This window comes from Agelaius phoeniceus, chromosome 19, assembly GCF_051311805.1.
Source record: "Agelaius phoeniceus isolate bAgePho1 chromosome 19, bAgePho1.hap1, whole genome shotgun sequence".
Classification (NCBI taxonomy): domain Eukaryota; kingdom Metazoa; phylum Chordata; class Aves; order Passeriformes; family Icteridae; genus Agelaius; species Agelaius phoeniceus.
In genome coordinates this window covers 589,657-610,817 of record NC_135283.1, presented here as the reverse complement: position 1 = coordinate 610,817, position 21,161 = coordinate 589,657, and the positions used below count along the sequence as shown (strand labels likewise).

Sequence of the window (21,161 nt, the reverse complement as noted above, 5' to 3'; positions counted from 1 at the left end):
TGCTCCGGGATGAGTCAGAGCTGATTTTCCAGAGCGGGAGCAGCTCCTGGTGGCGCTGCCAGTGTCTGTGAGGCCTCTGGGACCCCGAGAGCCACGCAGGCCTCACTCCCTCCTGCTCTTCTCTCTTCTGCTGCTGAGTATCTGGGCTCACAGAAGAGCAGGGAAAATCAGCAGGAATTGAAGAGATGCTTTAAATATTTGCTATTTTTTTAGTCTGCAATGTCTGCCGGGTTCTCTCGTCCTCTCCTCTCCCTGCCCACCCCGCTGCTGCCTCGCTGGCAGGGCAGGCTCTCACAGAGCTCGGCCACGCTCCTTCATGTCCTCAGTGAAGTCCTGGAGGTCGTGGATGAACTGCCGGATCTGGGGTGGGACAGGGACAGGGACAGGGCAGGGTCAGGCAGCAATGGGGGCAGGAGGCAGAGGGGAGCCTGTCCCTGCTGCAGGCCATATGATGTCCCTGAGCTAAGTGACAGGACATGAAAGCACCAGAGTGTGCCTCCGTGGGGGAATGGAACCAAACCCTGGCCATGGCTGGACCTGCCTCCCTGCACCCCAAAAACCCTTCACCTGAACCCCTGCACCCCCAAACCCTGCATCCCCATATCCCTGTATCCCTGCACTCCCAAAACCCTGCACCCACAAACCCTGAACCCCCAAACCCTGCATCCCCATATCCCTGCATCCCTGCACTCCCAAAACCCTGCACCCACAAACCCTGAACCCCCAAACCCTGCATCCCCATATCCCTGCACTCCCAAAACCCTGCACCCACAAACCCTGAACCCCTGCATCCCCATTTCCCTGCACTCCTGCATCTCCACAACCCTGCATCCCCATATGCCTGCACCCTGAAAACCTGCACCCCCATATCCCTGCACCCCATATCCCTGCACCTCAAATCCCTGCACTCCCATATCCCCTGCGCCCCAAAACCCTGCACCCCCATATCCCTGCACTCCCTGTCCCTGTATCCCTGCACCCCCAAACCCTGCGTTCCTGAATCCCTGCACCCCTGAACCCTGTAGATCCCTATCCCCACATCCCTGCACTCTCGAACCCTTGCATCCCTGAATCCCCATATCCCTGCACCCCCAAACCCTGCACCCCCTGTGCAGGTCTGACCCTCCCCTGCAGCCCCCGCTCCCCATGCTCCCAGGGACAGGTGTTCCCGCTGTCCCCACCATTCCCAGCCAGGTCCCCAGGGGAGGAGGGAGCCTGTGCTGGGCCCCTCGCCCTGAGGGAGCCGTTCCTGCTGCTGTCCTGGCCAGGACTGAGCTGTCCCCGGGGCTCAGAGTCCCTGGGGCTGTGCCACGTTACCATGTCCAGCTGCCGGTGGCTGTCCCCAGCTGCCACCCTGCCCTGTGGCTGCAGCCGCGCGCTGGCGGCGTGGAACAGGCCGTGGATGGCCATGGTGAGGGACCTCAGCTCCACGGCCTTCCTGGCTTGCCTGTCCTGCACCTGGGCCCAGCGATCCTCCTGGGGACATGGACACATCCCAGCGGGGCTGCCTCAGCCCTGGGACCCCGCTGGGGACCCCAAGTTCAGCCTCATCCGGGCTGGGAAGGACCTGGTGGGCTGGGAAGGACCTGGTGGGCTGGGAAGGACCTGGTGGGCTGGGGCTGGTGCAGCCCAGCCGTGCTGGGAGCAGAGCAGAGCCCAGCTGTGCTGCTCACCCTGCAGTGCCCACCCTGCCAGCCCTGCAGCGCTGCCACTGTCACCTCCCTTGGTGACAAATCTGCCCCCACCCGGGCTCTCGCTCCTCCTGCAGCTCCGGGATGGGATGGGATGGGATGGGATGGGATGGGATCCATGGGATGGAATCCATGGGATGGGATGGGATGGGATGGGATGGGATGGGATGGGATGGGATGGGATGGGATGGGATGGGATCCATGGGATGGGATGGGATGGGATGGGATGGGATGGGATCCATGGGATGGGATGGGGTGGGATGGGATGGGATGGGGATGAGATCCATGGGATGGGATGGGATTGAGGATGGGATTGAGGATGGGATTGGGGATGGGGCATCTCCTCCCACCCCAAACTGCTGCTGGCCCTGCCCCGAGCCCCTGGCTGCAGGAGGAGCCAGTCCTGTCCCCCAGGCCCCCCGGGCACCCCTCAGCTCCTTACCCACTGCTGGATGTCACTCTGAGCCCGGTCAAAGGATTCCTTGAGCTGCACCAGGTCGTTCCTGCACTGGAGCATCTCAGCCTCCTTCTCTGCCTCGAGCTGCTGCTGCAGGCCCTTGCCCTGCTCCATCAGCTGCCGGTGCCACCACTGGGACTGCAGCAGGTCCTTGCGGGTCCTCAGCAGGGCCTTGTAGTAGCTGATGATGTCATCGATGTCACGGAACTGCAGCACAGGCCCTGGGGTCAGGGACACCCTGCCCTGTCCTGCCCTGTCCTGTCCTGGGGTCAGGGACACCCTGCCCTGCCCTGTCCTGGGGTCAGGGACACCCTGTCCTGCCCTGCCCTGCCCTGCCCTGTCCTGGGGTCAGGGACACCCTGCCCTGCCTTCATCCATCCTGCTTGTCCTCTCCTGACCCTGCTCCCTGTGGCCCACCTTGGTTTCCAGGGAGCCCCTCCCAGCCCACCTGGAGTCTCTGGGTTTGCTCAGGGGTTGATTTCCCTGGCCTTGCCTCATCCCTCTGGTTCAAACCCTCCCCGAGCCACGTCCAAGCTCACCTGTGAATTCTCCACCACATCCTCCAGGTACCTCTTGAACAGGGAGTACTTCAGCAATTTTTTGGAGAGTTTCTGGTGCTTTTTTCTCAGGGCATCCAGTTCCCTCCTAGCCCTCAAGAGCTCACTCTCCTTTTTCAAATTCTCCTCTTTCTCTTCTTTGGCTTTCTTCAGAGCTTGGGTTCTCAGCCTTTCATTCTCCTGGGGAGGTTTGCAGCAGCACCCACAGCCAGAGGGGGAGGGAGGCACGGGAAGGAGGAGCTGGGTCACTCAGGGCACTGCCAGGAGAGCCTCCAGGGAGGAGATCCCAGCACTCGGGATCTTGTTCCAGGTGTATGAGATGTGCCAGGGGTGCCAGGGGTTACCAGGTGTATGAGGTGTGCCAGGTGTGCCAGGAGTATGAGGTGTATCAGGTATGCCAGGGGTGCCAGGTGTATGAGGTGTATCAGGGGTGCCAGGTGTGCCAGGTGTGCCAGGTATATGAGGTGTGCCAGGTGTGCTTGGTGTGCCAGGTGTATGAGGTGTTCCAGGTGTTCCAGGTGTATGAGGTGTATCAGGTGTTCCAGGTGTGCCAGGTGTATCAGGTGTATCAGGTGTATGAGGTGTATCAGGTGTGCCAGGTGTTCCAGGTGTGCCAGGTGTATGAGGTGTATCAGGTGTGCCAGGTGTGCTTGGTGTGCCAGGTGTATGAGGTGTATCAGGTGTATGAGGTGTATCGGGGTGCCAGGGGTGCCAGGTGTGCCAGGTGTATCAGGTGTGCCAGGTGTATGAGGTGTTCCAGGTGTATGAGGTGTATCAGGTGTTCCGGGTGTATGAGGTGTATCAGGGGTGCCAGGTGTGCCAGGTGTATCAGGTGTGCCAGGTGTATGAGGTGTATCAGGTGTATCAGGTGTGCCAGGTGTATGAGGTGTATCAGGTGTGCCAGGTGTGCCAGGTGTATGAGGTGTATCAGGTGTATCAGGTGTGCCAGGTGTATGAGGTGTATCAGGTGTTCCAGGTGTGCCAGGTGTATGAGGTGTATCAGGTGTATCAGGTGTGCCAGGTGTATGAGGTGTGCCAGGTGTATGAGGTGTTCCAGGTGTTCCAGGTGTATGAGGTGTATCAGGTGTTCCAGGTGTGCCAGGTGTATGAGGTGTTCCGGGTGTATGAGGTGTATCGGGGGTGCCAGGGGTGCCAGGTGTGCCAGGTGTATCAGGTGTGCCAGGTGTATGAGGTGTATCAGGTGTTCCAGGTGTGCCAGGTGTATGAGGTGTATCAGGTGTTCCAGGTGTGCCAGGTGTGCCAGCTGTACCTTCACGGTGGTCCCAGATGTCACCACGTGGGCTTTCAGCTGGTCCCTCCTGGCGTGCAGGTCCCTCCACTGCTCAGCGAGGGTCTCCATCCTCTCCGTGAAGGCCTGGCAGCACCAGAGCTGGGGTGACACGGCTGCCACAGCCAGAGCCACCCCCTGCCACCCTGCGCAGCCCCCCAGGCACGTCCCAGCAGCCCCCCAGCTTCCTCACCTCCTCTGTCTCCTCCACAACCTTCTCCATCTGCCGCACCTCCTTCATCTTCTTCAGCACGCAGATGAAGGAGTTGGTGGAGTCCTCCTCCGCCGCCTGCAGCTCCCTGCCACGCATGGCCCGAGCTCACAGGGCATCCTGGCAGGGTGCTCTGGAGCTGGGCTGCGTCCCAGGGGCGGGCAGGACCCCCAGCCCCACTGCAGGGACCCCCCAGCACAGCTGGGGCAGCTCCGGGGGTGACGGGGCAGGGACAGGAGCAGGCGAGGGATGGGAGCAGGTGAGGGATGGGAGCAGTGAGGGATGGGAGCAGCTGAGGGACAGGAGCAGGTGAGGAATGGGAGCAGTGAGGGATGGGAGCAGTGAGGAATGGGAGCAGTGAGGGATGGGAGCAGTGAGGGATGGGAGCAGGTGAGGGATGGGAGCAGTGAGGGACAGGAGCAGCTGAGGGATGGGAGAAGCTGAGGGACAGGAGCAGCTGAGGGACAGGAGCAGTGAGGAATGGGAGCAGTGAGGAATGGGAGCAGTGAGGGATGGGAGCAGTGAGGAATGGGAGCAGGGGAGGGATGGGAGCAGTGAGGGACAGGAGCAGCTGAGGGATGGGAGCAGTGAGGGACAGGAGCAGTGAGGGACAGGAGCAGCTGAGGGATGGGAGCAGTGAGGGACAGGAGCAGGTGAGGGATGGGAGCAGCTGAGGGATGGGAGCTCGGCACAGCAGGGAAGGAGCCATGGAGGCAGGGGCAGCTGGAGAAGCCCCTGACCTGAGCAGGGACAGGAGCCTGTCCTTGTACTGCCCCCGGTAGTAGCTCAGGTCCTCGTGGGCCATGCCTGCGGCCACTGCACGTCCCAGTGCTGCTACTGCTGCTGTGCACTGCTCACAGGGCCCTGGGGCTGCTCCAGGGCACCAGGACAAGCCCCGTGGCTACTCAGTCCCAGAGAGAGCCACTGTGGCTCCTGCAACCATTGTGAGAGTTCCAGTGCTACTGCAGGCACTGTGACAGCTCCAGGGGCACCTGCAGCCTTTGTGACAGCTCCAGGGGCTCCTCCCAGCACTGTGACAGCTCCAGGGGCTCCTCCCAGCACTGTGGCAACTCCTGTGAATCAGAGGGACTGATCACTGGTGTCAGGGGGACTGACCACTGTGTCCAGGACCTGGAATTTTTTCGTTCCCTTCTCTTCTTCATTCATCTTCTCTGCTTCTTCCTCTGCCCAGGTTTGGCCCCTGTGCCCTGTGCTGCCCCCGGGGTCTCTGAGGCCCCTGGCAGCCCCTGCCCCTGCCCCAGAGCCCAGCTGGAGCTCAGGGACCCTGCACACTGCCCTGCCCAGAGCTCCCTCTCTGGCTCCGCCTGAGCTTCCCCGTTTGCCAAGAAATTCTATAGAATTGATATAACAAATACCAATGCTAAAATATACTAAAAATACAGATTTATTGGAATATATAATAATATACAATAGATTATATGTGATATAGCTTTATAGACAATGAGTAAAACATATAAAACAAAACCTATGGCATAAAAATATCTAAAGAGGCAGATTTGCTGACTTCATAAAACTTTTGCTTCCTCTTTCCCAAAGCACTCCCACAAACAGAAGGAATGAGAGGGATTTTAGGATCTCTCAAGTTCTCCATGATTTCAGCTACACCCAGACCTACACGAGAACGCTGCCGTTGTTTTGGTGTTTTTAACTGGGTTCTTATGGAGCTGCTCTGATCTGCCCAGAGCCCCCCTGTGCTGGGCACCCCTCTGTGGCCATGCCCGGGGCAGGGGGGCACTGGGGGGCACTGGGGGGGACACTGGGGAGCACTGGGGGAGGCACTGGGGGACACTGGGGGGACACTGGGGGGGACACTGGGGGGCACTGGGGGACACTGGGGGGGGACGGCACTGGGGGGACACTGGGGGGGCACTGAGGGGGCACTGGGGGGACACTGGGGGGGACACTGGGGGGACACTGGGGGCTCCGGGCCCTGGTGGCACTGAAGGCTCCGAGCCCAGCCCAGCCCAGCCCAGGCTCCTGCAGCAATCCCGGGCAGCTGGGGACATCTCCTGGCCGTGGGATGGAGCAGCGCTGCTGGAGAATCGCCCGAGCAGAGCCCGCAGCTCCTCTGCCTGGCCGCGGCAGCGCGGGCACGGCGCTCCGGCCCCAGGCGACTTGTCTGAAAGAAAAATAGGAAAAAAAACCCCCTTTTTGGCTAAAAGCGACTAAACCCCACTTGTTTTAAATCACAACATCTCCCTTAATCACCCTGAACACCAAAGCAGAGCCTGCCTGCTGCTCCTGGGCACATTTCATTTCATTCATTTAATTTCATTTCATTTGGTCTGATTTTCCTCTTCACTCCCTCCAAACACATTCCACACTCAGATTTCCAGGTGATTAACCCTTCTGTCAAACACCGGGGTCTCCTTTCCACGCCTCTCCCTGTTCCTGTGCAAGATTCCTTACAAATGTGAGTGGCACCCAGAGGGTCCCCATTCCTGGCTGCTTTCCCCACCCCTGCCTTGGCAATGCAGGGACACCCTGGGGATTCTGCCCTGCCCAGAAACAGCTTCAGAGCAGCTTTCACAGGATGTGGAGCTCACTGAGTGCTGAGCAGAGCAAAGCAGCTTAATTCCAGGGCAAAGCTCCCAGCCCCAGGCCCTGCACAGCAAACATGTGATCAGTGGTGCAGGAAGGTTAATGAAAGGAAGGGCTGCTGGCAAGAGCAGGGCCTGGGCACCGTGGGCTGTCACATCAGGCCTGGATTAGATCTGGAAAAGCAGCACCAGCCAGGCAAGTGTCAGTGCTCAGCTCCATCAAAGCCCAGGTGCTGATTGTTCTAATGCAGGGCAAAGCTGAGAGTCAGCCCCAGGCACATTCCAGGGGGGCTCTGCCACCTCCAGGCTCCCAAAGCTGGGCCAGGATCTGCCAGGGGGACCCCGAGCTGGGAACGGCAGCTGAGCCCTGCAGAGCCTGGGGCTCCATGCCTGGCACCAGCTCCTGCCAGGACCTGCCAGGATCCCCCTGAGATCCCCCCAAGCTCCCTCCAAGATCCTCCTGAGATCCCCCCAAGATCCTCCTGAGATCCTCCTGAGATCCCTCCAAGATCCTCCTGAGATCCTCCTGAGATCCCTCCAAGATCCTCCTGAGATCCCCCCAAGCTCCCTCCAAGATCCTCCTGAGATCCCCCTGAGATCCCCCCAAGATCCTCCTGAGATCCTCCTGAGATCCCTCCAAGATCCTCCTGAGATCCCCCAAGATCCCTCCAAGATCCCTCTAAGATCCCCCCAAGATCCCTCCAAGATCCTTCTGAGATCCCCCCAAGCTCCTTCCAAATTCCTCCTGAGATCCCCCCAAGATCCCTCCAATATCCTCCTGAGATCCCCCCAAGATCCCTCCAAGATCCTCCTGAGATCCCCCTGAGATCCCCCCAAGCTCCCTCCAAGATCCTCCTGAGATCCCCCTGAGATCCCCCCAAGATCCTCCTGAGATCCTCCTGAGATCCCTCCAAGATCCTCCTGAGATCCCCCCAAGCTCCCTCCAAGATCCCTCCAAGATCCTCCTGAGATCCCCCCAAGATCCTCCTGAGATCCCCCCAAGATCCCTCCAGGATCCTCCTGAGATCCCCCCAAGATCCCTCCAGGATCCTCCTGAGATCCCCCCAAGATCCCCCTGAGATCCCCCCAAGATCCCCCCAAGATCCTGCCAGGATCCCCCCAAGCTCTTTCCAAATTCCTTCCAAGCTCTCTCCCAGCCCCTTCCCTACAGACCCACTCCCAGCCCAGGTTCAGGCAAGAGAGCAAAGTTGGATTTCCTGGCACAAGATCCAGGCCCTGAGGTGTCTCTGCCTGTACCCCTGAAAACCAGATCCACATTTGGGAAGGGCTGGGAATTCACCCTGCAGGAGGAAATGGCAGAGTCACTTTGCTGTCCATAGCTGGCCACCAGCCGAGGAGCAAGGCTGGGCTTTTATCATCTCTTTCATCCTCTCTCTTCTCCAGGAATTATCTCATTGGGTGCTTTGAACTCGTGGAAGGAGAAAGAGAATTGTTCCAAGGCTGTGCCCAACGTGGTTTGTGTGTTATGGACACAGAGCCTGTGTGGCTCCCCCCAATCCCAAAACTGCCTTGAACTGAGCCAGAGCAGCACAAAGGGGACACGGCCCAGAAAGTCACTGAGCACAGACCCACTGCTGGCTCCTGCTGCAGGGGAGAACAAAAGAGCTCCATTTCCATTTCAGAAAAAAAGAAAAAAAAAAAGAATCCAGTGGAAGCTTTGAGATCAGCTCAATGGAGCAGAGTTCACTGACGGCAAGTGCTGGATTCTAATCTTACCCTACAGGTTTTTTTGTTCTATTTTAGATTTTGTGCTCTATTTTTGGCTCAGCAACAAGCAAGAAATTTTTCCGCCATTCTAATTGCAAACTACTACAAAAATAAACCCCTGTTTACATTCTCCCTAAAAGGCCAGTGCTGTACAAAGACATTTCCCTGCATTTCAGCACTCAGGGGGCACAGGACACGCGACTGCTCAGCCGTGGGTTTCTCAACAGGCATTTCTGTTATGGAAACACCTCTCTCCTTGTGGGAACCTTGTTTAGAGTAGAATCAAACGCTGCCAAATATTCCCCTTTACCTGTTAATGGATTAAAGGAAGCTGGAAAACACAGGGCACGGGACAAATGATTTTATGGAGAAGTCAGCCAACCCTGCAATGTTTCCATAAAACACAGGCCCGGAGAGTTCCAGCCCCACAAAGGCTCCAAACAGCACCAGCCCCACGTTCCCCTGGGCTTTGGGCTCCTCAGGGTGGCCCTGATGGCAGGAGAGAACTTTGCCCTCTATAAATACAGATACATTGAGCAGCAACCTTTTTATTGGTCTGCTGATGTTGAGGTGTATCTGTGCAATTCTGATACTTCACCATGCTGAAAGCAGGAATTTAATCTGCACCTCCAAACTCTCCAAAGGCAGAGAAAATACTGCTCAAATCCCACTTATTTGGGGTTTCTGAGACCCCCCATCCAAATCCCCAGCCCCAAACCCAGCCGAACCCCTCCCTGCCCGGGGCACAACGACAGCAATGGTGATAACGATGTTGATAACGGGGTGGGCTCTGGGCCCTGGCCCGGCTCTCCGGAGACGCTCCCGCAGCCGCGGCCATCAAACATTCATGGCCTTCGGCTGCGCCGCTCAGCCCGAGCCCCGCGGCCTCTCCATATTTCATATTTCGCCATTAAAAAGGCATGAAGCGACATTTGCTTTCGCCCTGTCGCTAATTCACTTCCATCTCCGTCTCCGGAGCGGCTGCCGGAGGTGTCAGAGCTGCGGGGGCTGCAGGAGGGGCGGCCGCTGGCCCGGCAAAGGCAGACGAGGATACGGGCGGCGCACGGGCTCCGGGGAGGCAGCGGGACGGAGCCGCTGCTGCCGGAGCCGGGCAGGGCTGGGGCTGCAGAGGGAACCAGCGGCCCCTCGGCCCCGGGGAGCAGCGCGGGGACCCCCGGGAGCGGGGCTGGGGCCGGCCCTGCCCCTTTGGGAGCGGCTGTGGAGCAGAACCGCCCGTCGGGAGCCCGGGCAGGCTCTGGGGAGGATCGGGAGATGAGGATAAGGACAACTCCCATTGGGAGACCCCCTGGCCCCCCGGCACCCGGCGCAGCCCGGCGGGAGCCTTCGCTGACCCTGCCGGGGCTCCCCGCCCGTCAGGGGCAAAGGGAGGAAGGGGCGAAGGGACAGCCGAGCTGCTCCCGAGGGACTGGCACAGCACGGGGAGGGCGAGGGGAAGGGAGGAGCAGGGAGCCGTGCTCGGGAGGTGCCGCGGGGCCAGGGGATGCTCAGGGAGGCGCTGCAGGTGCAGCCGGAGCTGGCCAGGAACACCCTGCAGCTGCTCTTACCACAGCAGAAACAATCCGATTTTAAAGGCAAATAAAGATCCTTTAAAAGGTTAGGATGCCTATAAAAGTGCCCGCTAAGTGCAGCCCGAGCTGAGAGCAGCGCTGTGGGACCGGGGCGGTGTCCCGGGAGCCTCTCCAGCTGCTCGAGGCCGCTTTTCCTCCAGCCCAACCCTTCTGTCGGTGAGCACAGCGCTCATTCTGCAGCTCTGCAGCGCGTTCTGAGGCTGGAACCGATCGCTCCCGAGCATTTCCCGGGGGCACACCGGGAACGCCGGAGCCCCAGGGCCGGGCCGCAGCAGCCGCAGCCCGAGCGGGAGCACGAAGGTTATCCTCGGGAAAATCAAGGCTTCATTTAGTGCCCGTGTTGCTGTTTGATGCTATCTCGGCCCACGGGGTGTTTACAGCCCCCGGCCGGGCCCGGCGCGGAACTGGGGCAGGAAGGGGCGATGCGGGCGCGGAGCCGCTCCACCCCTCGCTGTGTTTACCCCAAATAAACCGCGGGGCCGGGGCCGGCCCGCACCTTAAAAGCGCGGGCAGGTGCGGGGCAGAGGGGACCCGGCAGGGGTGGCCGAGCTGGCAGATGCTGCAGCTGGGGCTCAGCGTGCCCCGCTGCCCCGGGGGCGCGGCCGCCGCCTTCCCCATGGCCGAGCCGGCGGCGGGCGAGGAGCCGGGACCGGGCCCGGGTGAGTGCGGGACCGAGCGGGACCCGCCCGTGCCGGGACCGGGGCCGGGTGAGTGCGGGACCGAGCGGGACCTGAGCAGCGCCCTGAGAGAGGAATTTGGGGTGAATTTGGGGTGATTTTGGGATTTTGGGCTGCAAGCAGCCCCTGATCGCCCCCCGGTGTTGTCTCAGCCTGGTTTCTGTGGCCAGGAGCCCCCGTGACTGTGCCGGGGTCAGGCTGTGTCCGGGACAGGAGCCGGCCCGAGCGGCTCCCGATCCAGCAGCTCCTGCCCTGAACCAGGCTGAGCCCGACCCGCTGCTCCCGCTGGCCTTGGGCAGGCGCCAAACTGAGCTGGAGAGCGAGAGCCAGAGCCGGGCCCGGCCCGGGAGCCTCCCGATGTGCCACCACGGGCTGTCCCCGTGTCCCCTCGGCTCGGTGCGAATCCATCCCTGACCCCAGCAGCCGAGCACAGGCACGGTGCAAACACCCGAGGGTTAATGAGTGCGCTAATTGCGGTGTCCCCGGCCGTCGATGAGCGCCCAGCAGAGCTCACCCACGCGGGGACAGCTCCCAGCCCCGGCGGGGCTCGGCTCAGCTCTCCCGAGCCCCGGGGAGATGCCGCTCCCGTCCGTCTGTCCAGGCGGAGCTCGGAGCCTGCTCTGCCCAGCGCCGGGCGGGGGCTGCCCGAGCCCTGATCGGGGCCGGGAGCTTTGGGAGCAGGGAAAAGCCCCTCACGGTGTGAGAAGCAGCCCTGATCGGGGCCGGGAGCTTTGGGAGAGGGGAAAAGCCCCTCACGGTGTGAGAAGCAGCCCTGATCGGGGCCAGGAGTTCTGGGAGCGGGGAAAAGCCCCTCACGGTGTGAGAAGCAGCCCCGACACCCAGCTGGGACCTGGCCCCACGCTGCTCCGGGGCCCGGAGCTGATGGGAGCGGGAGAGGGCAAAGCCTGAAACGCTTCCCTTTGCGGGGGAGAGCAAAGAAACGCAGGACGCGGCTGCGGGACTTCAGAGCGCCCTGAGCCGGGGTGGAACGCCGCTGGTGGGGCCGGGAGAGGCGCTCAATAAAAGCTCTTTGTCCCGCAGAGGGGCTGGGCTCATCCCCGGTCACCATCGTGGTCACGTCCGAGGCCGACACCTGGGACATCGACACCTCCCCGGGCCGGGGCTGCGGGCCCTTCGTGGACTGGGCCAAGATGCCGGAGGCGCAGGGGCCGGCGCGGATCCCGCGGGACGTGCTGGGCCGGCCCCCGAAGGAGCTGAAGCGGCTGGCGAGGGAAGGCTGCTGGGCCGGGAGCCACGCGGGCCGGGCCCGGCTCTACCCCCGCCTCATCCAGCGCGTCTCCTGCCGCCTCGTCACCCCCGACGCGCTCGTGTACCGGGACGTGGCCGGCCGGCTCTTCGGGAAGCGCAGCGTGAGCTCGCACCCGCTGCCCGAGTTCCTGGAGGGCTGCCCCGTGCCCACCTACTGCCTCAGCCCGCACGGCGTCGCGGCCCTGAAGAAGATCCTCATCTGCGTGGGCGCCCTGTTCCCCGACATCACGCACAGCCCGCTGCTGCCGGCGCTGGCGGCGCTGCTGCTGCACTACAGCGAGGACGAGGCCCAGTGCTTCGAGAGCCTCTCGCGCCTCATCGCCAGCAACGCTCCCCACGCCGCCTACATCGACCAGTCCTTCCTGGCCCACCAGGCCTCCTGCATGACCTTCGGGGACCTGGCCAGCAAGCACTGCCCCGCGGCTCACAAGCTCATCGCCGGCGCCGCCGACAACGTGCTCGAGGTCTACTCGGAGTGGCTCTCGTGGCTCTTCCCCGGGCTGCCCTTGGCCTACGCCGTGCGCGTGCTGGACGTGTTCCTGCTGGAGGGCCAGAAGGTCCTGTACCGCATCGCCCTGGCCCTGCTGAAGCAGTTCAGGCTCTCGGCGGCCCCGGCCGGGCCCCAGGGCTCCGACGTCAAGGCCGAGCTGCAGGCTTTCGTCAGGAACATTGCCCAGCACGTCACCGTGGACAAACTCCTGGAGAGAGCCTTCGGCATCCGCCTCTTCTCCCGCAAGGAGATCTGGCTGCTGCACATGGCCAACAGGAAGGCCTTGGTGGAGAGGGGCATCACCGTGGTGCAGAGGAGGTGAGGAGAGCTCTGCGCTCCCAGCTCTGGGGCCGAGCCGGCAAAATGGGAGCTCCTGTGGAGAACTCTGGGGGAGCTGCAGGAACCTCCCACAGCTGTGGCTGTGCTGGGCACCCGCAGCCCCTGGGTGACCCTGTCAGGGGACACGGCCCAGCCACAGTCAGGGACCCTGTCAGGGGACACGGCACAGCCACAGTCAGGGACCCTGTCAGGGGACACGGCACAGCCACAGTCAGGGACCCTGTCAGGGGACATGGCACAGCCACAGTCAGGGACCCTGTCAGGGGACACGGCACAGCCACAGTCAGGGAGCCTGTCAGGGGACACGGCACAGCCAGAGCTGGAGACCCTGTCAGGGGACACGGCACAGCCACAGTCAGGGACCCTGTCAGGGGACACGGCACAGCCAGAGCTGGGGACCCTGTCAGGGGACACGGCACAGCCACAGTCAGGGACCCTGTCAGGGGACACGGCACAGCCAGAGCTGGGGACTCTGTCAGGGGACACGGCACAGCCAGAGCTGGGGACCCTGTCAGGGGACACAGCCCAGCAGAGCTGGCGGTGTTGGCAGGGAGCTCACGGTGCTCAGGGCAGGGCAGAACCTGCTGCAGGGGCTGTGCCCCATAAAGCACAGGGCCCCAGCCCGTCCTGATGTCCGTCCCCCCCAGGCCGTCCTTCCACCTGGCCGTGGACATGCAGAAGTTCAGCTCCAGCACGGTCACGGCACAGGAGATGCGCCTCGTCTGGTCCTGGCTCCCCGAGCGCTTCTCGCTCTTCCCCCCGCTGCTGCTCTTCTCCACCTGCCAGGACGGCTGCAGCCTGCAGAGGTGAAGCCTCACCTGCCCCGGGGCCGGGGCACGGGGGAACCTGGGCAGGGCTTGGTGCTGGAGGGAGGAGCAGCACAAGTGACCTGGGCACCCCTGGGGCTGCTGGGGACCCTCCTGGGCTCAGCTCGGGGTCCTGAGGGTGGCTGAGGGCAGAGGGCAGAGCCTGGCCCAGGTGGGCACCGGCACCTGGCCACCGCCCGGGGCACAGGGAGCCCTGTGGCTGTGCCAGGCAGGGATGTCCCCTGTGCCACCCTGTGCCAGCACACTGTGAGTGGCCAGGGACAGCCAGCACACCCTGCCCAGGGCTCCAGCTCCCCCCAGCCCAGCCTTGTCCATGCCTGCAGGTTCTACACGTGCTGTGAAGGCTACGAACCCACGGTGCTGCTCATCAAAACCACCGAGGGGGAGGTGAGCGTTGCCAGGCGGGGCTGGGCAAGGGGACCCAGGGCTGGGTGGCCCCCCTGGCACTGCTGGAGCACCCACGGGCTGTGCTCCCTGTCCTGCCCCGGCCCGGGTCCATCCCAGCTGCCAGGGCAGAACAAACTGCACCTTGGCCACCAGGACACACCTCAGCCGGGGTGCTGGGGAGCCAGGAGGAGAGGGCGAGGGGAGAGAGGCCACGAGTGAGGCTGATCCATGCCCTGAGCTCCCCGTGCTCTCTCCCAGGTGTGTGGGGCCTTTCTCTCCTCGGACTGGGCCGAAAGGAAGAAGAGCGGAGCCACATCGGGCTTTTTTGGGACCGGGGAGTGCTTCGTGTTCACTGTGAGTCACGGTTTGTGTCTGCCTCTGTCCCCTCACTGCTGCCCTGCCAGGCCACGCCGTCCCTTCCCTGCGCCGGGCCCGGAGCCGGGGCAGCAGCAGCAGCGCCTTCCCCCAGGCTCAGCAGGTGTGTCCCGTGCCCAGGTGCGCCCCGAGGCAGAGAGGTACGAGTGGGTGCTCATCCAGAGGCCGGAGCTGGCCAAGGCCGTGCCGCGCTCCCGGCAGCGCTCGCCTTCCCCCGCTCCCGAGGCCCCGCCCGGCTCCTCCCGGGACAGCCCCAGCCCCAAGCACCTGGCCGTGCCCTCGGCGCAGGGCAGAGGCCGCCTGTCCCCGTTCCTGGCCATCAGGCACTTCCTGCTGCCCTCCAAAACCGCCTCCATGTTCATGGCCGGCTCCCGGGACGGCATCGTCATCGGTAAGGGGGGGTCGGTATCGGTAAGGGGGGGTCGGTATCGGTGAGGGGGGGTCGGTATCGGTGAGGGGGGTCGGTATCGGTAAGGGGGGGTCGGTATCGGTAAGGGGGGGATCGGTATCGATAAGGGGGGATCGATATCGGTAAGGGGGGATCGATATCGGTAAGGGGGGTCGGTATCGGTAAGGGGGGGATCGGTATCGATAAGGGGGGGTCAATATCGGTAAGGGGGGGTTGATATCGATAAAGGGGGGTCGGTATCGGTAAGGGGGGATTGATATGGATAAGGGGGGGTCGGTATCCATAAGGGGGGATCCCTATCAGTAAGGGGGGATTGATATCGATAAGGGGAGGATCCCTATCAGTGAGGGGGGATCCCTATCAATAAAGGGGGATCCCTATCAGTAAGGGAGGATCCCTATCAATAAAGGGGGATGGATCCCTATCGATAAGGGGGGATCCCTATCAATAAAGGAGGATCCCTATCAGTAAGGGAGGATCCCTATCAATAAAGGGGGATGGATCCCTATCGATAAGGGGGGATCCCTATCAGCTCCCAGGAGCTCCGGTTGGGGATATCGGGTTAAAGTCCGGGCAGGCGAGGGCAGCTCCCCTTCCCCAGCCCGGGAGCTGCTCCCGAGAGCCCCAGGGGGACCCCAGAGCCCAGGCCCTGCCGGGGTTCGCTGCCCGGGCCCGGAGCGGCCCTGCCCAGCCCTTCCCTGGCTGCGAGGGTGGCCCCGGCCCGGCAGGGCCGGCCCGAGCCCAGCCCGCGCTGCCCTCGCAGGCGGAGGGGGAGGCCAAGCGCTGTCCCTGGACGCCAGCCTGCTGCGGGGACACACGGAGCGCTGCGAGACCTTCGACAACCCCCCGCTCTGCCGGGAGAACTTCCAGGTGCAGCTCCTGGAGGTGTGGGGCTTCCAAAGCGCCTAGGGGCCCTGGGGACACCCCGAGCGCCACCCGCGGGCACGGGCACGGGGACCCTCCCCGCGCTGGCACCCCCGGCCGGGCTGGGACCACCTGGGCGGCTGCTGCGGAACCCACGGGCCCCTCCACGGCCACAACGGAGCGGAGCAGAACGGAGCAGAGCAGAACGGAGCAGAGCAGAACGGAGCAGAGCAGAACGGAGCAGAGCAGAACGGAGCGGAGCAGAACGGAGCAGAACGGAGCAGAGCAGAACGGAGCAGAGCAGAACGGAGTGGAGCAGAACGGAGCAGAGCAGAACGGAGCAGAACGGAGCAGAGCAGAATGGAGTGGAGTAGAGCAGAATGAATCAACCAGACTGGATCAGAGCAGAATGGATCAGACTGGACCAGATCAGCCCTCGTGGTGCTGCAGAGAGAGGCCGAGGCAGTGCCAGGACGGGGACTGTGGGTGCTGCCCCTGGGGACATTCAAGGTCCCCTCCCGCAGTTTAGACCGAGCCCACTCTGCCCAGTCTGGCCCGGTTTGGGCTGCTGGAGGGAAGGGCAGCCAGGCTGCAGTTTCTCGTACCTCCCTGGCCTGGGGAGGGCCAACAGGGACAGCGTGGGTGGATCCTGTGGGAATTCTGAGGCCAGGCTCCAACACCGAGCTCCAGAGCTCACCAGAAACGCTCTCAGATCTGCTTCCCTCCCAGCCCCAAGCCCAGCACAGCCCCTCGGGCACCCAGGGCGTTCTGCAGCCTCCGTGGGTGTCCAGGACTGCCCAGGACCCAGCAGCACCACAGAGACTCTCCCTGTCCCTGGCTGGATGTGCTGCCGGGGATGGCAAAGCCCTGCCTGGGGCTTGGGGGGTGCCCAAGCTCTGCTGAGCCTTTGCTGTGCTGAAAGGGACCCTGAAAGGGATCCTTCCTTCCTGCCCCTTATTCCATTGCTGAATAAAGTTCCAAACCCTTGGAGAATTCAAAAAAAATCCAGCACAAAGACACGGTGGGGGAGCAGCAGGGCCAGGAGGCAGAGGGGACGTGTGGTGGGAAATAAAGAGATCTGGGACCTGCTCTCACCTCCCTGGAGAGGGTCAGCACCCCAGCCCCTCACCCCATGGACCCATAGCACCCCAGCCCCTCACCCCATGGCCCCACAGCACCCAAACCCTCACCCCATGGCCCCACAGCACCCCAGCCCCTCACCACATGGCCCCACAGCACCCCAGCCCCTCACCCCATGGCCCCACAGCACCCAAACCCCTCACCCCATGGCCCCACAGCACCCCAAACTCTCACCCCATGGCCCCACAGCACCCAAACCCCTCACCCCATGGCCCCACAGCACCCCAGCCCCTCACCCCAGGGCCCCACAGCACCCAAACCCTCACCCCAGGGCCCCACAGCACCCAAACCCCTCACCCCATGGCCCCACAGCACCCAAACTCTCACCCCATGGCCCCACAGCACCCAAACCCCTCACCCCATGGCCCCACAGCACCCCAGCCCCTCACCCCATGGCCCCACAGCACCCCAGCCCCTCACCCCATGGCCCCACAGCACCCCAAACCCTCACCCCAGGGCCCCACAGCACCCAAACCCTCACCCCATGGACCCATAGCACCCAAACCCTCACCCCATGGCCCCACAGCACCCAAACCCCTCACCCCATGGCCCCACAGCACCCAAACCCTCACCCCAGAGACCCCAGCCCCTCACGCTGCAGCCCCAGGGCAGCCCAGCCCTGCCACCCCCTGCCCATTTCCCTTGACTTTGGGTCTTTACTGAAACCCAAGGAAACTTCAGCCCCCGTGTGCTCTGGAAGGAGCTGGAATATCCATCAGCTCATCCCTTTGGGGCATTTCTGCTCCTTGTCCCCCCAGAGCAGCACAGGGACCTGCCTGGCTCCCCTCTGCTCCCCGAGCTGCATTCGGGGCTCCCTCCAGCCTTGGTACAAAAAGAGCAGCCCGGGGTGGCCCTGAACAACGGGGAATTGAGGAAGGGACAATCTGTCCCTGCAGGTCTGGCTCATCCCTGCCCCCGCAGCGGTGAGGGACAATTGGCCCCTGGCGTGTACCAGAAATCGCTACAAAAAGCCCATTTTGTGACGCTCGGAGCTGATTTCCCGGGGGATCCGGGGGCTGTGGATGCCCTGCTCCTCCCGAGGGCCGGGCTCAGCAGTTCCCACACTGGCACATGAGGGGGCAGCGCCGAGGGGCTGCGTGCGCTCCCCGTGCAGCTGCACTGGAACAGAAGCAGCCCAAGGTGTCCCAGCCATGCCTGGCTCACCCAGAACTGCCTCCCACGGGGCTGTCTCCGGAGAGAAACGGCCCCTGAGGGGTTGGGGAGGAGAGGGGATGCGTGGGGAGGGAGGGACAGGGGGTGCCTCCAGCCTCCTCCATCTGCGCTGCCCACAGCAGACATTTCTGTCCAGAGCCAGGATTCTGGAGCACACAAACGCTCGCCTTCCCCTCTCCTTCCTTCCTCCATGCCCTCTCCCCTCACTCTCACCAAATGCAGCTTCCAGAGCCTTGAAATGGGAAATCCATGGGCCCTGCCCATCCTTGCACCCGGGGAGAAGGTCCTGGTGTGTTTTTACCTCCCTCCCCTGTCAGATCCATTTGCATCCTTCCCATTTCCCCCTCCCAGCCCCGTGCAGTGATTCCCCTCCCACCCACCTGCTGCACACACAAACAATTCCTTGTCACTGCCACCAGCTCGTCTGGAACCACACCTAATGTCCCATGGCAGAAATTTCCAGCTGGAGCAGAGCCTTCAGTGCCACAGGAGGGGTTTTGCAGGTGTTTTTTCCAGTCAGACCCACAGCATGTATCAAAACAAACGTGTTTCCATCCCTGTTTCCACACAATTTAGTCCCTGGAATTGCTAAGCCTGGGCCAAGGGCTGGTTTTGTTTCCCCCCTGCAGAGCTGGGTGATTCCTCAAGGCATCCCTGGACTTTTCCTTGGGAATGCAGCAGGTGCTGGGTGTGGAAAATGCCCCTCTGGTGCCCTGCAGAGCCGAGCTGCCCTGGGCTCCGCAGGGTCTGGCTGCTCCAGAGGGGGACCTGGGGTGGGCACTGCCCTCCCAAGAGGGAATTTCCCCTCCCTGGAGGGGAGCTGGGCCATGCAGGCCCCAGTGGGACCGTCCCTCCCTGCCTCCCTCCTTGGGGGATTGTTTTCAGCACTTTGTAGTCATTTATCTGAAAAATGCCGTCCCCAATACGAATGCTTTGGGCTGGAGGGGACATCAAAGCCCACCCAGTGCCCCCCCTGCCATGGCAGGGACACCTTCCCCTGTCCCAGGCTGCTCCAAGCCCCAGGGTCCAACCTGCCAGGGATGGGGCGTGCCGAAGATGTGTTTTAGTGAGCAAACAGCCAAGATGTGGATGCTCCAAGACGTGTTTTAGTGAACAAACATCATCACCCTTTATCCCTAAAACCTTGCTCACACCTGGAATTATGGGCCCCTGGCTCCCCATGAAACTCCAAACCTGGAATGCACGGCCCCCCCACGGGGAGTTTATCTCTAAAGAAAGGGTTCAGATCTGCTGGGGGAGGGAAAGATGTTTATTGAAAATAAGTCGGGTCAACCTTAAAGGAACTCTGCCTTCAGCTAGAGGAGAACGTGTTTATTCCCTCGGGCTGATCTGAAGATTCCTTTGTTTCTGTTTTGAGAAGGAGTGGCAGAACACTTCAGTGGGTGATGATGATGCTCCTTGTTTTCCACCTACGTGGGATTATCTGTACGTGCATTTCTGTGAGCTCTATAAATACTGGGATAAACAGCAGGATTGGTTTGGTCCCCATTTCTGTGAACTCTATAAATACTGGGATAAACAGCAGGATTGGTTTTGGTCCCCGTTTCTGTGAGCTCTATAAATACTGGGATAAATAGCAGGATTGGTTTTGGTCCCCGTTTCTGTGAGCTCTATAAATACTGGGATAAATAGCAGGATTGGTTTTGGTCCCCGTTTCTGTGAGCTCTATAAATACTGGGATAAACAGCAGGATTGGTTTTGGTCTCCCCGTCACAGCTGAGCAGCTCCCAGGCTGCCGAGGCAAAGGGGGATGCACCCCTGGAAATGCATTTCCAGAAAGGGCTGATTTGCACTGAAGGGAAATTCAAATGTGCATTTGAAGGAGGTGAGCTGGAAGAGTTCACAGGAGAGCAGAGCAGGACAAAGAGCAAATATTCCTGCAGGGAAGGGGTGGGCAGGTGGGGTTTCTGGTGGTGTTTGTATTTATAATCACACTTCAAAGCAGCAGGTTCTTGCTGCAAGGAGTAAATAATGAATGGAGATATTTTTAACCTCCTACACAGCCTCTGGGTTTCATCCACAAGAGGATGGCAGCAGACAGAGCCCTGCTGGGGCTGCCTGGCTGCTGGGGACACGAGAGCCACCCAAAGGTCTCTGTTTGCTCTGGGGGACCCAGAGCACAGCCTGGGCAGCACAGAGGGACAATGATGGGGTCAAAGTGGAAATCAAACCCTGGGGAGCTCTCAGGAGAGCTGGGGGTGCTCACCTGGAGCAGAGAAGGTCCCAGGGAGAGCTCAGAGCCCCTGGCAGGGCCTGAAGGGGCTCCAGGAGGCACTTGGGAAACAGGAGACACAGAGACAGAGGGGACATGGGGACACAGGGAATGTGGGGAACACAGGGAACAGAGGGGATAGAGGGGACACAGGGACACAGGGAATGCAGGGAACAGAGGGAACACAGGGGACACAGGGAATGCAGGGAATGCAGGGAACATAGGGAACAGAGGGGACACAGGGGACACGGGGACACAGGGAATGCAGGTGACAGAGGGAACAGAGGGGACAGAGGGGACACAGGGAATGCAGGGAACAGAGGGGATGCAGGGGACACAGGGACACAGGGAATGCAGGGAACACAGGGAACAGAGGGGACAGAGGGGACACAGGGAATGCAGGGAACAGAGGGGATGCAGGGGACACAGGGACACACAGGGACACAGGGATCACAGGGAACAGAGGGGGCACAGGGATCACAGGGACACACAGGGACACAGGGATCACAGGGACACACAGGGACACAGGGATCACAGGGACACACAGGGGCACAGGGAACACAGGGAACAGAGGGGATGCAGGGGCACAGGGAACACAGGGAACAGAGGGAACACAGGGATCACAGGGATCACAGGGACACACAGGGACACAGGGATCACAGGGATCACAGGGACACACAGGGGCACAGGGACACACAGGGGCACAGGGATCACAGGGACCAGAGGGAACACAGGGATCACAGGGAACAGAGGGAACACAGGGATCACAGGGACACACAGGGACACAGGGATCACAGGGACACACAGGGACACACAGGGACACAGGGATCACAGGGAACAGAGGGAACACAGGGATCACAGGGAACAGAGGGACACACAGGGGCACAGGGATCACA

The 21,161-nt window shown here is 61.8% G+C and overlaps 2 protein-coding genes across 2 annotated transcripts; one reads left to right on the top strand and one right to left on the bottom strand.

The window, feature by feature from the left end:
• Nucleotides 1–291: 291 nt before the first annotated feature.
• CCDC42 (coiled-coil domain containing 42) lies at nt 292–5,009 on the bottom strand. Its single transcript, XM_054645379.2, has 7 exons — nt 4,945–5,009; nt 4,187–4,292; nt 3,976–4,080; nt 2,688–2,885; nt 2,134–2,355; nt 1,318–1,476; nt 292–360 (listed from the first exon to the last, which is right to left on the bottom strand). The coding sequence occupies exons 1-7, from the start codon at nt 5,007–5,009 to the stop codon at nt 292–294; spliced, it is 924 nt and encodes a 307-aa protein (XP_054501354.2).
• Nucleotides 5,010–10,638: 5,629 nt separating this feature from the next.
• Nucleotides 10,639–15,945, top strand: LOC143695516 (TBC1 domain family member 24-like). Its single transcript, XM_077188412.1, has 7 exons — nt 10,639–10,741; nt 11,801–12,836; nt 13,505–13,663; nt 14,008–14,071; nt 14,330–14,425; nt 14,567–14,837; nt 15,619–15,945. Exons 1-7 carry the CDS (start codon nt 10,639–10,641, stop codon nt 15,762–15,764), a joined length of 1,875 nt encoding a protein of 624 aa, XP_077044527.1. The 3' UTR covers nt 15,765–15,945.
• The last annotated feature ends 5,216 nt before the right edge of the window (nt 15,946–21,161 follow it).